Source organism: Aotus nancymaae, unplaced genomic scaffold (genome assembly GCF_030222135.1).
Source record: "Aotus nancymaae isolate 86718 unplaced genomic scaffold, 86718_ANA_hifiasm-v0.15.2.pri h1tg000029l, whole genome shotgun sequence".
NCBI classification, from domain to species: domain Eukaryota; kingdom Metazoa; phylum Chordata; class Mammalia; order Primates; family Aotidae; genus Aotus; species Aotus nancymaae.
This window is the reverse complement of record NW_026988442.1, coordinates 63,235,384-63,253,264: the sequence shown is the minus strand read 5'-3', so window position 1 is coordinate 63,253,264 and position 17,881 is coordinate 63,235,384. Positions and strand designations below refer to the sequence as shown.

Below are 17,881 nucleotides of genomic sequence, written 5' to 3'. Positions count from 1 at the left end.
TAAGACTTTATAAATGTGGACTATTGGACATGAGGAAGGAGAGATTTATCTAAATCATTAAAAAACCTGAACTATCAATTGCTTTTTAAAAGCAATATACAGTCATGTGTTGCATAACATTTCGGACACTGACGGACTGCATATATCATGGTGATCCCCTAAGATTATACTGTATTTTTACTGTACCTTTTCTATGTTTAGATATGTTAGATACGCAGGTACTTACTATTTATGTTAGAGTTGCCTACAGTATTCAGTACAGTAACATGCTGTACAAGTTTGTAGCCTAGGAGCAATAGGCTATACCTTCTAGGTTCATGTAAGTACACTCTGCCATTTGTACAACAAAGAAATTGCCTGACAACACATTTCTCCCAATCTTTGTTTGTTCGCTTATTTGTTTAAGAGATTGGGTCTTACTGTATTGCCCAGACTGGTCTTGAACTACTGTGCTCAAGCTGTCCTCCCACCTTGGCCTCCCAAAGTGCTGGGATTACAGGCATGAGCCCCACCACACCTAGCCCCTCAGATCTGATCCGTGTCATTAAGCAATGCATGACTGTAATTAATTACAGATATATTGCAAAACATAGACTGTTAGCAATGCCTTTTGAAGGAAAGCTATTATTGGACTTCCTTTAGTGAATGGGTAGGAAATACTTAAGATTAGCAGTATTTATTGGCATATTGACTATTTTCTGAATGTTAAAATATGTTTTATTCTTCTTTTGTTCTATTAGAAAATTGCTAGTAACTGGTTCTTGTGTTTAGACATTTCTTCATTTTGTGATCACTAATGTAGGTTTTCCTGACACTCTGATTCTTACCCTTTCTCTTGGTTATTTTTCCATTTTCCTCTGTAAAGAGGTACATTTTCTTTTCTGATGCTTTTTACTTTTTATTCCTTTCGGTTTTCAGTCATAGGACCAAAGACTGTTCAACTGTCATTCTTGCTGTTGCTAGTTAGAAATGTTGATGTGTTTTGAAATGAGAAAAATGGGAAAGCACTCAAATAATGAATACTCCTTAGGAGGTGGCAAGCATTGGGGTATGCAAAAGTGAATACAACTAAAAAAGGCTCTGTTTTCTATTTCCACAAACTTAAAAACACTTGTGTAGTTGATGCAAAGGCTAAAAGGTCTTCTGAAATATTTGTTTGGCTGTTTAGAATTTAATTTTAAGTTGCTGAACTAATACTTAATTAGGATCATGTGAATACTTTGGAGCATTCTTAAATGAGATAGTCTTAAGGCATCGGCATGTCTGAATACACTGATTGGAAAGTCCTGGATCAGCATATATTTAACCACATAGATAAAACTCTTAGTGTCTGTGCCCTCTTTTCTCCTTCTGTGAGGCCCAGAAGAAGTAAGATAGTTAAGAGAGGAAATTCCCAGGGTAGTGGTTGTCAGTTCTATCTACTGTACAGCCTTGGTCATGAAAAGATGTACAGTTTATTCTAAAGTGTAGCAATTTGAGAACCACTTCCCTAGAGATTTGGCAGTAAGTACAGAACTGTAATATGTAACTGTATTAGGAAGAAAGGAATTGGCCCTGAGTGGAGACGATTATGAGAAAAGGAGTAAAGGGGGCAAGTGGATTTGAATACAGGAAATAGGGCCATCTCAGAGGAATAGAAAAAAATGTCAATATGAGCTAGTGGTTTTTAATCTTGGTGTAGTTAGGAATAGATATAGATCTATGCGTATATGTACATACATATATTATATACATATTTCCTAGCTCTGTTCACTGAGAGTCTCTAGAAGCAGTGACACCCAATAGAAATGGGCATGTCTAGGATGTAGATCTTGATTTTAAATACTGTTTTTCAGCCAGGCATGATGGCTCACGCCTGTAATCCCAGCACTTTGGGAGGCCAAGGTGGGTGGATCACCTGAAGTCAGGAGTTTGAGACCAGCCTGACCAACATGGAGAAACCCCATCTCTACTAAAAATACAAAATTAGCCAGGTGTGGTGGCATATGCCTGTAATCCCAGCTACTTGGGAGGCTGAGGCAGGAGAATCTCTTGAACCTGGGAGGTGGAAGTTGCCTTGCGCCGAAATCGCACCATTGCACTCCAGCCTTGGCGACAAGAATGAAACTCCATCTTAAAAAATATATATACCGTTTTTCATTAAAAGGAACCAGAGCTCCTTAGGAAAACTATTTCACGTCTAGGGCTGGAAAAAACAAAGATAAGCCTGAAACAAGCATTTTGTTATGCCAGAAAATAAGAAAATGGTTGGAGCCATGTCAGAAGGATGCAGGAGCCAGCTTTAAGGGGGACTCCACTGATAAGAACTGGGAAAGTTTGAGCATCAAAACAGATTATGAAAGTAATGAATTCTACCCCATAGAGTAACCCATGAGTCCATACTGATGTGGGTGGGCTGGTGGGCAAGTAGATGGGTAGACAGTATTTCCTTACAGTAGATTTCCAAACCTGTAAATATTGGCAGAATGATGGAATTAGAACATCATTATTTGGCAACCACTATAATAATACAGATGATTGTTTGAGGCAAAAGTTGGAACTAATAGATTTTAAACTTAAGGGGGAAGTTTGATGATAAACAAGATACTGCTTATGTAGTCCTACAACATACTTGTTAATTAATTAATTTATTTTTTTGAGATGAAGTCTCGCTCTGTCGACCAGGCTGGAGTGCAGTAGCATGATCTCATCCCACTACAGGCTCTCGTCACCACATCAGGGTAATTTTTGTATTTTTAGTAGGGACAGGGTTTCTCTACGTTGGCCAGGCTGGTATAAAACTCCCGACCTCAAGTTATCCGCCTGCCTCGGCCTCCCAAAGTGCTGGGATTACAGGCATAAGCCACTGTGCCTGAACTAATCTACTTGTTATTTTAAAAGGGAAAAATAATATTTAACTAGGGCAACCTGAGAGGTGCCATCTTAAGCAATCAAAGTTAATAACGGTAATGGGACAAATAGTATCTTTTAACTACTAATGTGAGAGGGATACAATATTTCTTTTGTGGTAGTTGTACCAAAAATACATAACCTGAATTTAATCATGGAAAAACATTAATGAAACCCAAATTGAGTAATATTCTACAACATAGTCTCTATTCTCTGAAAATGTTAAGATCATAATCACTAAAAGATAGAGAAAACAATTATAGGAGATTAAACAAATTATAGAAGATTAAAGAAACATGACAACCAAACATGGTTTTTAATATGGAGTCAGATCCTAGACCAGGAAAAAAAATGTATTTTTATTTTATTTATTTATTTATTTATTTATTTATTTATTTATTTATTTATTTAGATGGAGTCTCGCTCTTGTTGCCCAGGCTGGAGTGCAGGGGCACGATCTCGGCTCACTGCAACCTCTGCCTCCCGGGTTCAAGCGATTCTCCTGCCTCAGCCTCCCGAGTAGCTGGGACTACAGGCGCGTACCACCATGCCTGGCTAATTTTTGTATTTTTAGTAGAGACGGGGTTTCACCATGTTGGTCAGGCTGGTTTTGAACTCCTGAACTCAGGTAATTCACCCATCTCAGCCTCCCAAAGTGCTGGGATTACAAGCATGAGCCACTACACCCAGCTGAGAAAATGTATTATAATAAAAATTATTATCTTACTGATGTCCTTTATAGCAGTAACTGTATTTTTTGGACATTAGTGGTGCAATTGTTGAAATATGAATAAAGTTTACATGTATAAAGAAATTAAGTAATAGGATTATGTTAATGTTAATTTCCAGATTTTAATAATTATACTGTGGTTATATGTGAATAGCATTGTTTTTTGAAAAAATATATTAAAGTATATAGAGATAAAGGAACATTTTATATTTTCAACTTCTCGAAATTTTTCAAAAATAGTACTGCTGATAATTTATAGATATATGTGTTTATAGTCATACATCTTTCTGTATGCACATACAGAGAGAGAAAGCAAATGTAAAATATTAACCTTTAGGGAATCTGGATGAAGATATATGAGAATTCTTCATGCTCTTTTTGTAACATTTTGTAAGTCTGAAACTATTTCAAAACAAAAAGTTTCTTTGTAAAAAAAGAGGACCAAGACTGGGGAAAGGAAAGTTAAGGGTAATTATTTGGGCATGAAGAGAACAGGGGCGGGGGGCAGTGACTCACACCTGAATCCCTGCACTTCGGGAGGCCTAGGCGGGCAGCTCACTTGAGATCAGGAGTTTGAGACCAGCCTGGCCAACATGAGGAAACCCCATCTCTACTAAAAATACAAAACTTAGCTGGGTGTAGTGGCAGGTGCTTGTAATCCCAGCTACTCGGGAGGCCGAGGCAGGAGAATCACTTGAACCTGGGAGGCAGAGGTCACAGTAAGCTGAGATCATGCCACTGCACTCCAGCCTGGGCAACAGAGTGAGACTCTGTCTCAAAAACAAACAAAACAGTAACAACAACAACAACAGGATATGAATAAGACAGGGTAGAAGAGGAGTCCAAGAGGAACACTTAACTGAAGAAGAGAGCTATCTAGAAGGTTCTGGTGCACTTTTGAATATTACTCAGCTGCCACCTGGCATGTAACCTTGTATTATTATCTGCCTTATGATTCTGTGTTATCTGTTTTCTGTCTGTCATCCTTACTAGCTTCTAAACCTTTTGAGGGTAAGGGACATGTGCAATACCCTGCACAGAGTAGGCACTTTAATAGTTGCTGTTGATAATATCAACTTTTTTAATTGAAAGGTATTATTGCTGCCTGCTTACCAAAAAGAAAAATTGTTTAAACATACGCTTTAGATTTTACCTTTTGTCACATAATAATAAAGAAGAAAAAGATGAATTTTTAAAAATTAGACAAAAGGATGACTTATTTTTAATATTCTATGGAGTACCATAATGGGACTTTGATTAGGTTATTTTTAATATATTACTGTTATTTTTAATCTATTACTATTATTTTTCAAATGCAGGAAACTATACACAAAAAGAGTATAACTTTGAATTTTTGTCAATTGTTATTTTCTTTTTTATAATCTTCCCATGTGAAACCTCTGGTATTCTTTAGGTTCTTTCTAATGTCATTTTGAATTATTAACTCAAGGAATGAATGATTGCTTAAGTGTACAGTTCACTCTGGATGCATAGATTGGAGGGGTGGTAGCGGTCTGTTTTTAAACAAATAGTTCCATGCCTAATACTAAAGTAAGGAATCTGTGGATGTTTGATTTAACCAAATAATTTGTATTAGTAATAATTTTTGTGCAAATAGATGCTGTTAATTATGACTGAGCCTTTTCTAGTTATGTAGCAGGGCTTTCACTTTGTATAATTAGTTGAAAAGCTAATAAACAGTGTTCTGAAATTCAGTATTTTTACTAAATCTCTTTTCTACTCAGCAATGGGGTGTTACATTACATTGAAAAATGATAATTTGATTTCTTGAAATACTTGTTATCCTACTCTCAGTTTTCTGAGTTTCTGAAGTGAAGCTTTACTGGTCATTGTTCATGTTCACATTATAGTACAGTGTACCAAACCATCCAGCCCCCAGTTAAAGAGCTGGATGGATGGATGAATGGTTGGGGACTCATTTTGACTGTTACCTTGATCTGGACAAAACTGTTCCTCTCTTGTTATTGGAAAAATACCTTCCTATAAGTGAATGTACTACATTTTCCAATACCAGGTTTTGTTTCAGGTGGGCATTTTAAAAATTTGTTTACATTGAAATTATCTCTTTATGCCATTCCACCTTTTCAACAGCTGTCAACATTTTTTTTCTGAGTATTTATTGGGAGATACTTGCTTATACTTGTATTTTCAGAGTTAAATAGATACAGATTCTCTTATGTAGGTGCTGTTCAGATTTTTTTTAACATTTTACTTTTATAGGATAAATTCAGGTCTGATAAGAGTTTGTTGAATAAAACCAGAAATGTAGATAACTGGGTTGTTTATTCTTCTAAAATTATCATTATTTTTAATAGAATCGTAAGAATGATGAAGCCTCTTATGAAAAGATGTTGAAACTGAGACGAGAATTTAGTAGAGCCATAACAATTTTGGAAATGATTAAGAGAAGAGAGAAAACAAAACGAGAATTATTGCACTTAACCTTAGAAGTTGTGGAGAAAAGGTAACATTGCTCCTGTTACAGCAATAAAGTGGCAACTTTACCAAGTGATGGGCAAAATGAACCAGAAGATTTTTGGGTTGGGGGCAGGTTAAGCTTTATGACAGTTGATATTGATTCTGTAAGAATTTATATTTTTTAAAGATTTGTGGTCACTAGTTTTTTTTTTTTCTTTTTATAGATTAAGTTATTCAATTTAAATTGCAGACTTTGGGAGAGTTTTTTATATACTATAGATCCTACACTTAATTTTGTTTTGGCAGAATCACTGAATTTTATTTAGAAAAGAACTCTGGTGATCATTTTGTTTACCTCTCTGTATTAAAGTTTCTGTTAATTAAAATCTGAGGGAAATGAGTATTGATTTTACTTTCTGAGTAGGTAGACTTTTTTATTCCTTTTAGAAATGTGTTCTCTAATATAGTATATTTTCCTACAAAATTAAAAAGACTAAACTAAAACAGAATTTTTTGTGATTCCTGAAGTAAGCATTCCAAACATTTCTCAGTGCTTGATTATATAATGTATGTAAGAAATTTGTTTTCTGTGTACCTTAGTTTTTTTTTTTAGTTTTTTGGTTTTGTTTTTATTGAATCTCTGGTTGTTTATTCCTGTAAATTTTGTCTTTTAGAAATAATTTGATTGTTAGCTCTTTTTAACTAGGTGCCTTCCAACTAAGGGAGGTATCATTTATTTTCCTTCTTTATTATTAAACTATGCAATGTTTTCTTATATTTTGTTATTTTTTTCAAGATATCATTTGGGAGACTATGGGGGTGAAATCCTTAATGAAGTGAAAATCAATAGATCAGAGAAAGAGTTATATGCCACTCCAGCAACTCTTCATAATGGAAATCATCACAAAGCTCAAGAATGTAAAACTAAGGTGAATATTGTCTGGGAAGAAGTATGTATGGTAATGTTGATCAGATAATTATTGATTTCTGCAGTTGTCTTAATACGGTTTGAGTAAGGAAAAAGTTAACATGAATTTAGTTCTTACCATTTGCCAAGTACTTCGCTAGGAGTATTTGTACACATATTGATCCATTAATCCTCATAACAACCCTTAGAGGTAGTTGTGTCTTTGTGACTTCTAGATATGGCTAGTAAGTGGCAGATTCAAGGTTTCAGTTCAGGTCTAACAGTTCATCACTTTCAGTATGCTATCTGCCTCCCTAGAGAATAAGGGTAATTAAAGTCTAGTTATTATCACTAACCTTAGCAAACCTTGCATTGTAATGGAAGGAATCAGCACCTCAAATTAAAGCTTTATGCATTGAGACTATTGAAAACTGTTCTTGTTGTCATCATCATTTCCAGAGCCAGCATTTATCAATTGTTACTACCTTGAGTGACTTTGAGAAAGTCCTCTAATTTCTGGGTCACAGTTTCTTCCTAATAAAAGAGCCAGACTCAGTGGTTATTTTAGTCACTTGGACTAGATAACTGTATTTATTCAGTCCTCACTTGGTACATTAATTAAAGTATTTAATTGGGAAATAGAAAAACTAATAAAGCCTTCAACTTTAAGGAGCGTAGATTTAAATAAGAAACAAGTATTGACTGAAGCCTCTAGACAATAGAGCCTTACTCTGTAGCAAGATTTTTTAAATGACCTAGGGTGTTTGTGGAAAATTCATCTTTTGAAAATGTTCACAGTTCTCATTTTTCATGGGTTGATTCTTAAAGGTCAAGAAAGAGTGTGGAGCAAGAAGACTCCTTCATTCAGTTCATGTCAATTCAAACACCAGAGTTCTTTCTTATTAATCACAGGCATCTAGACCACCATCCTTATTCTCTCCAAATCTCACTTGCCTCTATAGCCAAAAAAGTTAATGCAAATGTCATTTTGTAAATTATTTTTTAAAATCCATATTATGTCAATCAATGCTTTTCCTAGGTATGTGATTGTTAAGCATTGCAATATGAAAATCTTAACCCATAATTACTGACTGAATCAGCCTTTATTATATATTGATTCTTATTTTAGATCTCCTCTGTGAATAAACACTCAGCCTACCTAAATACTAACTTTAGGGATTTGGTTGCATCCATTGTTGTCCTACTCCATCACACGTGTTTAATAACTATATTTACTTTGTCACATATCCCACTTTAAAATATGGGAAGTTTCTGAAAGTTGGGACTGTCTTTTTGATGTAATAGTTATACTCATTGTATGAAAAATTTTATATCTCACTATAATTTGCCTTACAAGCAATATTTTTATTGTGTGTACTGTTTTTGACCCTAAAGTAGTTAACATCTGGACTACATGTGGAAATGTATAAATTTTGTAGTTTGTACCTTGGTGCTTAGAACAGTCTTTTCCAACTTTTAAAGTGGCAGATCCGTTTTTATTAAAAGGAATGCCAGTATGTTAAAACAGTAACAGAGTTGCTCTGTTGAGGGGAGGTGGGGGCTGGAAACCTACCCCTTCAGTCAGTGTCTTTGCCAGATGGCCTCTCAGGAACCTCCACAGAAGCCTGGGAGACTTCAGAACAGTTATTGTTCAGTTGCTGCAGTAATTATACATTTTAAAAAGTGAGGGCTTTTTTCCTAGTTAAGCTTGTTTTTCTCAAAAGATTGCCATCCATAGAACAGACACTTTAAAAAATTGGAACTGAGTGTAAAAATAACTTAATAAAGTCATGGTCCAATTGAAGATTTTTAAAAATAAAAATAGTTGTTAATTTTGTCAATATAGTAGATTTAAATAAGAATTGAATTTAAATACCTTTTAAATACTGGATTACATAATAGAGCAATCCAAAAAAGCACTCACATCTTTTAAATAGTAATAACAATATTAAAAGCAAATTTAAATACATAATTACTTTTCATCATAAGTTGCAGAAAGTAAAACATGTTTCAGTTTATGAACACAGAATAATTTTTGCTTACTAAAAACAAATAAAATCACCTCCTGGGTAAAAATGTATGTTTTTCAAAGAGCTGTATAGTTTTTCGTAATTTCTAAAATTATTTTTATTTCTTCCTTTTGGGGGAAAAATCGTCATGTAAACAGCACCCTCATCATTTGTCTATGAAAGAAGAGGCTTCTGATGTGGTTCGTCAAAAGAAGAAGTATCCAAAGAAGCCTAAAGCAGAGGCTTTGATAACATCTCAGCAACCCACTCCTGAGACATTGCCTGTGATCAATAAGAGTGACATTAAGCAATATGACTTTCACAGCTCAGATGAAGATGAATTTCCACAGGTGCTTGTTTTAAAACTATTTTAAAGACATTTCCTCCTAGTCTTTTATATTGCTATATTTTTAAAACAAATTCCATCTTAGAGTTTTTATTCTTGCTTCAATGTTCCCCTAATATATATAGCACAAACATTTCCACATTATTTATGTAGCAACTGAAATGGTATTTCTTTGTATTATTTTTCATCGGTTGTATAGAATTTACTCTCTTGTGAGCACATGGTTTTCAGTTTTTCCTTTTATTAAAATGAATGTAGATCTTGTCCCTCTGTATTTAAAATAGATTTTTGGAAATGGAATTACTAGTTACTAACTGAAAATTATCAATATTTTAAAGCAGTTAATATATAATTGTAAATATTGAAAATATTCATCAGTAATACTTTCCTTTTTACCATATTCCACCAGCATTGTGTTTTATAACTTTTAATGTAAGTTTTGCTAATTTGTTAGGTAATGGCTATTTGATTCTAAAAAGGATTTAAAGGAACTGATTCAAGTTTTAACTCTTCGATAAATATTGAAAGTTTTATAGAAAAATGTGTGCAATTAAAAAAATATTTTTATAAGTCTTGTTTTAAAATAAGACTTTTACTTTAAAAGATCCATTTTTTCAAAAAATATTATTTATCATCTGTTCTAGAGATATACCCTCTTTTTAAAAATACAGTGTAGGAAACTTACAGAAGATACTGTAACAAAGACCTTGAACCTACCACCAACTTTATCATATTTTAACTTTTTGACTTGTTTGCTTTAAGGAAACTTTCTTTTAAAAAACCAATATTACAGATATCTTTGGAAAGCCAGACTGTTTATAAAACTCTTCATTGCTATACCATTTCAGATCTGGAGTTTGCATAAAATATGTCCCTTTGGGCTAGATTATACTATTTTTACTCTTTTTTTTTTCTGATTTAGTTTTTCTATTCAGATAATATTCTGATAGTCATATGCATAGTATTAAATGTGCAAAGATACATTTAATTTTATATTAAGCTCTTGAGGAACACTTAATGAACCCATACATTACTTTTGTCAGAGGATCATCTAGTTTGACTCAGGCAAAGCTTTGAATAGCCATGGGACATTCATCAGATGACCATATGACCATTTTGAAGGAATGAGGGATATAGTGCTCTAGAAAATAGTAATTTTCCAGATAGCAAGTATAGGGTAGGGTTCTAGGCACAGCATATTAGAGGGAACTGCTAGCAGTTTAGCATTGCTGGAGCACAGAATATAGGAGAGGAAAAGGGGATGAAAGGCTTGATGCCTGCAGTAATAGCCAGATGGCAGATAGCCTCTATCTACATTATACATACTGGGAAATTATAATGTTAACTAAGAAAATGACATAGATAAATATATGTAGAATAGGCTTATATTGGTGGTACTAATGAGAGGCTAGAAAGTTTTGCTATATATTCCCATCCCTTTAAGAATGTTGCTGTTGGCCAGACATTGTGGCTCACGCCTGTAATCCCAGCGCTTTGGGAAGCTGAAGCAGGCGGATTGCTTGCGCCCAGGAGCTGGAGACCAAGCCTAGGCAACATGGTGAAACCCCATCTCTACGAAAAAAAACAAAAGTACAAAAATTTAGCCAGGTGTGGTGATGCATGTTTGTAGTTCCAGCTACTCGGGAGGCTGAGGCAGGAAGATCGCTTGAGCCAGCGAGATGAAGGTTGCAGTGAACGAAGGTTGCACCACCATACTCCAGCCTGGGCAGCAGAGCAAGACGCTGCCTCAAAAAAAAAAAGATACTGTAGGGTGCTGTGACCTATAGAAACTTTTCTCTTATTGGTGGAATTAGTACATCCAACCTGAAAGTAGAGCAGCATAACTAGTCATATGTTTCTGGTTCATTAAAGGATTTTCATTTCTGCTCCAAATTCTTGCGTTGATTTATATAGTTCCCAGTTCCCATCCCCACATGAAAATTGCACTTTGAAACATTTAGGTTCTTTGAGTCTTTATATTAGGTCTTAGATAACCCTCATTAATTTTATGGTATTTGCATATTGCTAAAGAGTAAATATTTACCTATATTTGGGCTTCATTCAGTGAGGCCCCTATTCAGAGTGTAACTCTTACAAAATCAGAATTTTATTGCTGACAAGATCATGAAAATAATCATACTTTTTCTTTGTCTAATAAACACAAACAAAGGAAGAGGAAGCCTTAAGAGAACACACATTTTAACCAGACTTATGCTGCTGAATTGCAGCTGAATAGAACTAAAACCCTGTCTCTTGATCGTGCTTCTGATTTTCCTAACATTAGCTTTGTCTTCCTATGACTCAGCCTTCATTTGTCCCCTGGAATCTATCCCTGGGGAATGGTAGGAGAAAAGGGCGATAGATTTTATACACAGAATTTCTGAGACTTTGTGACACTTCCTGTGTATATCTTAGAATAGGGACATGATTTGCAAAGGAACCAAAGTGTAAAATTCACATTTGGGATTTCCTTTCAAATTTCAGGTTTGGGGCTTCATTCCCCATGAAGAAGAATCAGCCCCAGCTCACTGTTTCTGTGTCTCCCCCTAGGGTTGGTGGAGGTATATTGGAACCTCAAACAAATACCTTTCTCCCCTGGATGACCCTGCTCAGTGGTAATTACCACAGTTTGGAAATAATATGGAGAAAACATTTTTCCTCTCAAAATAGGAAGAGAGGGATTTGTGAGGTTCAGAAATTTGCGAGTAAATATGGTTGAGCCAGCGTTTGTCAGAAAGAGATGTACTACAAAGCAAAAGTGCAAGACAACTAAAATTTAAGTACCAAAACTTCTTTAAAAATTTTAATCGTTGTGAGTGGAAACTTACCTAAAACATATTATTTCCCTGCCATTGGTATGTCTGTATATTATTTAATTTGTTTTTATGACATTTATAATAAAGTGTGCTCTAATGGGTCTAGAAGTCCACTCAATTACATAGGGATATTTGGCCTGATATGACATGGTCTAGGCACAGTGCTTTCTAATAATGTGACAGCTTTCTGAAAGTCTTTATTCTTTTGCTTTAGGGTAGTCAGCTTATCACTTCTTTGTAACCAATCTACTTACTTTAGCAAGTCTTCTTTTCTCTTCTGATTTTCTGCTCCTGATCTGTTAAGTTTACAAAGTAATTTTTAAAAAATGAGTGGGGAGATAAAAGACTTTCCTTTGAATAAAATCTGACCTTTATGACCTTTGGTTTTTGTGTTGTGGTGGTGGTGGTTTCTTTGGGCTATTTATAAACTGTTTTTACATCCTAGTTTTTGGCTTTATTACAGAGAGATAAAGTTATTGGATAAAAATACACTTACCTATAGGTGAAGTATAACTGTCATCATTAAATATTTATAGCCACATACATTATTTATAAAATATGGTGGGATGTATACAAACTATTAATTCTAAGTCAGTAGCATTTCATATTTAGAAGCAATTAAGCAATGCCAGGTACAGTTAACCTGTAAGAACTAATCCATTAAAATAAGGATTTTTAACCATAGAACATTTTTACTAGTCATTGAATGTTTTGGGGAATTCAGCACCTACTGTATATAATATAGAAGTGATTTACTATTTGTGATCAGATTTAAATTTTAGAGCATTACAAACATTGATCTATTGACTTTTGATAACTCCTAAATAGAATGCCTTTTTTGTCTAGGTATTGTCCCCAGTATCAGAACCGGAAGAAGAAAATGATCCTGATGGTCCCTGTGCTTTCAGAAGGCGGGCAGGATGCCAGTATTATGCTGTAAGAACTTTTTTGTGTGTGTGGTGTTTTTGTGAACTGGAATTAACAGGTAACCCATGTCAAGATGACTTAGTCTTGATCTAAAAATGGGAAATGCATCAGTACTTTTTATTTAACATCCTTTAGGTGGATACTGGGAAAAGATGCTTAAAAGGTACTGAGTCCTTTCAAAGGGTATTGAAATACTCTTAGAAATTGATAGTTCCTCACATTTTAGAAATTTAGTTTCATTTTGGGCTCTAATTATAGCTTCAGCAGTTGTGAAAATTACTTGGTATGTCATTACTAGGATTAGGAAAACCCAGAATTTGTAAGTTGGGTCTAGAACATTTGATGGCTGCTAGGTGATTATTGAAATTTATTGTTATATAAGCCCATCTTGTGCATACATACCAGTAAGTATCAAAGTAATAATTTTTAAACTTCCCTAATGGTGATGTTTTGTCTAAAAATTGTGGTGGTGGCCTTTTTGGGCTATTTACAAGCTGTTTTAACACACCTAGAAGTTGCTTTATGCTATGAAGTCAAATTATGCCACTCTCCAAGGTTCTCAGATGAAGTGTAATGTAGCCTTGTAAGGATGGCTTTGGCTTTCTTATATGGCTTGTAGAGATCCTTTATCTTGTAACATAATGGTAAACATATACACTGACAACTTTTTTAGGGTGTGTAAGTTTAGGAGAGCATATTGGTTATGCTGATGAGAGAAAGGAAAATTCTTAAGAAAAGGGACAGACGTAGCATGACAATGATGGAGGGAATGGGAAGGCAGGGAACAGGCTGTTTGTATGTATGTATTTATTTATTTATGAGACAGGAGTCTTGCTCTGTCACCCAAGTTGGAGTGTAGTGATGCAATCATACAGTTCACTGTAACTTTAAACTCCTGGGTTCGAGCAATCCTCCCACCTCAGCCTCTTGGGATTACAGGCACACACCACCACATGCTGTTAATTTTTGTATTTTTTGTAGAGACAGGGTCTTGCTACATTTCCCAGGCTGGTCTTGAACTCCTGATCTCTAGTGATCCTCTTATCTTGGCCTCCTAAAGTGCTCGTATTACAGGCATGAACCACTGTGTCCCGCTTGGTTGTGTGTTTCTTAAAGGGGAAGCTTCAGTGCGATTTTTAGTCCAAAAAATATTCTTTCTGGTTTCTCAGTAGGAAGCCTAAAAATTACTATGTAATTTCACCATTTCTACTTTGTACACAAATGTTAAAAGCTGTATTATTTTAAAGATATATTCCTTTTTAAGTATAGTAGACCCTAAATGAATTTATATTTATAAACTAAATTTGGGTAATCTTGGTTAGTGAACTTTTGATTCGATTTTATAAAATTTAACCTGATTAATAGTCCGTTAGTTTCATGTCAAAATTTTAATTGTTCTGCTAATGTTGCAGTTGCTTCATTTTTATCATGATCTAACCTGTCTTCATTTCAGATTTATTCCATGAGTTTTTCTTTCTTTCTTTCTTTGCAGCCTCGTTTGGACCAAGCTAACCATTCATGTGAAAATTCAGAATTGGCAGATTTGGATAAGTTGAGGTATAGGCATTGCCTTACAACACTTACAGTCCCAAGAAGATGTATAGGATTTGCAAGGAGGCGAATTGGCAGAGGTGGAAGGTGAAGTATTTGTTTTCACCTGGTTTTTGTTTACTATATGGAACAGAAGACCAGGAGAAAATGTCAAGCTCTGTCAGTTAATACTTGGTTTTATTTTGCTTTTCAGGGTCATAATGGACCGAATATCCACAGAACATGACCCAGTCCTGAAACAGATAGACCCTGAAATGCTGAATAGCTTTTCAAGCTCTTCCCAAACTATAGACTTTTCTTCTAATTTCTCTCGGACCAATGCTTCTAGTAAACATTGTGAAAATAGACTGTCCCTTTCTGAAATATTAAGCAATATCAGATCATGTCGACTACAGTGTTTCCAGCCAAGGCTACTAAATTTACAGGACAGTGATAGTGAAGAGTGTACCTCAAGAAAACCAGGGCAGACTGTGAACAATAAAAGAGTTTCTGCGGCATCTCTAGCTTTATTGAACACCAGCAAGAATGGCATATCAGGTAAGCTGTAGCTGTGTTAAAAGTATATCCTGCTATTCTTTTCTACTAAATTTTATTATCTACTAAATAAATTCTCAGGGTAAAATTTGAAGGTTTATTTTCCCACTTAGGAAAGGAATTTTATCTTAATCTACTACATTTTTTTCCCAACCTAAGAAACCAAATTGTACTGTTGTGCCTCACATTTTAACCAAATTGCCCTAACCAGTACTGTAAAACCACTGACATCTATTTTGAGTGTGTGCCTGGTATGATCAATGCAGGCAGAATGCATACAGAGTTCCCTATGGGCACACTGCTTATAAGCTGCCACTAGATCATCACAGCACAGTACTATCTGTTGCTTATGTTAAATGTAATTTTCATTTTGGTGTGTTGAACTTGGATTAAATGTAACCATTGCTCCTTGAGAGTACCTTTGAAAACACTTTCTGAAAAATGATTTTTAGAAGACTCTCTATGAGTAATTTTTTTTAAGACGGATTCTCACTCTGTTGCTCAGTCTGGAGTGCAGTGGCATGATCTCAGCTCACTGCAACCTCCACCTCCTGGGTTCAAGCGATTCTCCTGCATCGGCCTCACCAATAGCTGGGACTATAAGTGCGCACCACCACGCCCAGCTAATTTTTATATTTTTAGTAGAGACAGGGTTTTGCCATGTTGGCCAAACTGATCTCGAACCTGACCTCAGGTGATCCACCTGCCTCAGCCTCCCAAAGTGCTAAGATTACAGGCATGAGCCACTGTGCCCGGCCCCTGTGAGTAATAATTTTTGTCTGATAGCTTACCTCTAGTTAGATCAGGAAGTTTTTTCATTTTTAAGAGATATATTCAAATTAATTTAATATTTTTATGATATGTACATTGTAAATGTATAAATACCTAGAGAATCTAAGGTACAATTTTGATTTGTTTTCTTCTGTGGTCTCTTTATCACATGTATGGAAATATGTATAATTTATAAATATCTTTATAGTGTATACATTGCATATATGCATTGTATCCCAAGACTAAAATAGATAGGGCTTGACTTACACTGTTGATACCATTTCTTTCTGTATGTATTTCTAAATTATTTCCTGTATGATGCATTTTAGGATGTGAAATTATATTAACTTCTTTAAAGTTATCGTAAATCACTTTAACTTGAAATTTGATCTCAGTAATGTTCAGTCTTTTTTAGCTACTGAACTGCCTATTTTCCAACTTGACTTGTACATTGATTTGTTTAAAGGTTATAATGGAAAATTGGATTTGTTTGAATGACTGGAAGTTGGCATATCATTTATCCAAATTGGTTGGTTAGTTTTCTCCTAAACAAACTTAAGTAAGGAAAATGGCATCCCATTATATAAAGTTCATGAGTCTGTGAAGTTGAATGAGTACTTGAAACTGAAATGAATAAATACCTAATACGATTTGAGGCCACAGAATTATTAGAAATCTGAAGATAGAAAGTTGACAAACATTAACTATTTTTTCAGCCAGCTCTAAGACAAAGTTCGATTTATTTAACTAAATGGGAATTCCTGTACCAAACATTCTCAAAATAATTTTTGCCAAAAAGGGAGTTTAAAACATATCATATAGAGGGATTTATAATTACATTTGGCCGTAGGCTGATTGTCTTCTCTGCTGATGTATACCACATAAAAAAATGATTTTAATATCTTCCTTCTCAACTTGAACATTGTCAGGTATTTGCAGCTTTCTACTCTACGTTCCAGATAAACTCTAAATTTAACTTGACTTTTTTTCCAGAAAGTGTATATATGTTGTATGTATATTGTTATAGCATCAAAACAACATATGTATTGGTCCAAAATATAACTTCATATGACTTAAATAATTCCATTATAATTACCTCTGTGATCCTATGACACTACTATACAACGTAAAATAACATTTAAACTGTTATTTTAGGTCTACATGTATTTCTCAGAGAATTTAAATCACAGATAAACAATGTTAACATCATAGACAACAAGGTATTTTTTGTATTTTTATCTTTCCCTTACCATTAGAAAAAAAAAATATTTTTTTGTGTGTGTTTTTTTCCTATCTGAAGATTTTTAATACCCTCAACATAGTCCATTTCTTTCTTCCCGTAAAAAATTATAAGACTTAAGCAACAACCAAGGTACATTAGAATTCAGTGTTTTGAAGTCAGATCTGTCTTATTTAATTATTTATTCCTAAAGTAAAAGATTTTGTTTGAACTCATTCTTCCCAACTGACTGTGACCCCTCTAGTCACTGGGACCACAAGGGTTTTGGTTTTCAACAGGTGTCTTTTGTTTTAAAATAATAGGCATGGCAACATAAATACATAATGAAAAAGTTTTTTAATAGCATTTTTTAAAATAATTGAAAACTGTGATAATTTAATGATTTGCATCAGTTATATTCATTATATAGATTTCTTAGTTCTGGTTAGATAATTTTAAGTGAATTCAGTTACAGTTCTGTGAATATGGATAGGAATTTCCTCATCTACCTAAATAGAAGGATGTGGGAATTTTAGAAAGCTATATTTTTACTTTTGATGGATGTATATAAAAGAATGGGATCCTCATGTGTTTGGTTTTTTTTAAATCTATGTGTCTTGAACACTTTTTCCTTCTGCTTGTTCTTAGTGGGCTTGGTCATGAGAGCACGTTTATTTTTAAGAGTAACAAGACAAAAAATAAAGTAACAAGACTAACACAGGATTATATTTTGACCTGGCAGA

At 34.4% G+C, this 17,881-nt stretch overlaps 1 protein-coding gene across 2 annotated transcripts in view; it reads left to right on the top strand.

Moving 5' to 3' along the window:
- EPC2 (enhancer of polycomb homolog 2) overlaps nt 1-17,881 on the top strand; it is a 130,178-nt gene that overhangs the window by 97,935 nt on the left and 14,362 nt on the right. Inside the window, exons 5-10 of one of the 2 annotated variants that reach the window (XM_012457093.3) lie at nt 5,956-6,104; nt 6,855-6,987; nt 9,133-9,324; nt 12,983-13,072; nt 14,556-14,701; nt 14,808-15,151. In XM_012457093.3, the coding sequence (XP_012312516.1) occupies nt 5,956-6,104; nt 6,855-6,987; nt 9,133-9,324; nt 12,983-13,072; nt 14,556-14,701; nt 14,808-15,151 (1,054 nt within the window). The remainder of the gene's footprint in view (nt 1-5,955; nt 6,105-6,854; nt 6,988-9,132; nt 9,325-12,982; nt 13,073-14,555; nt 14,702-14,807; nt 15,152-17,881) is intronic. The other variant, XM_064382790.1, reaches the window with a different exon arrangement.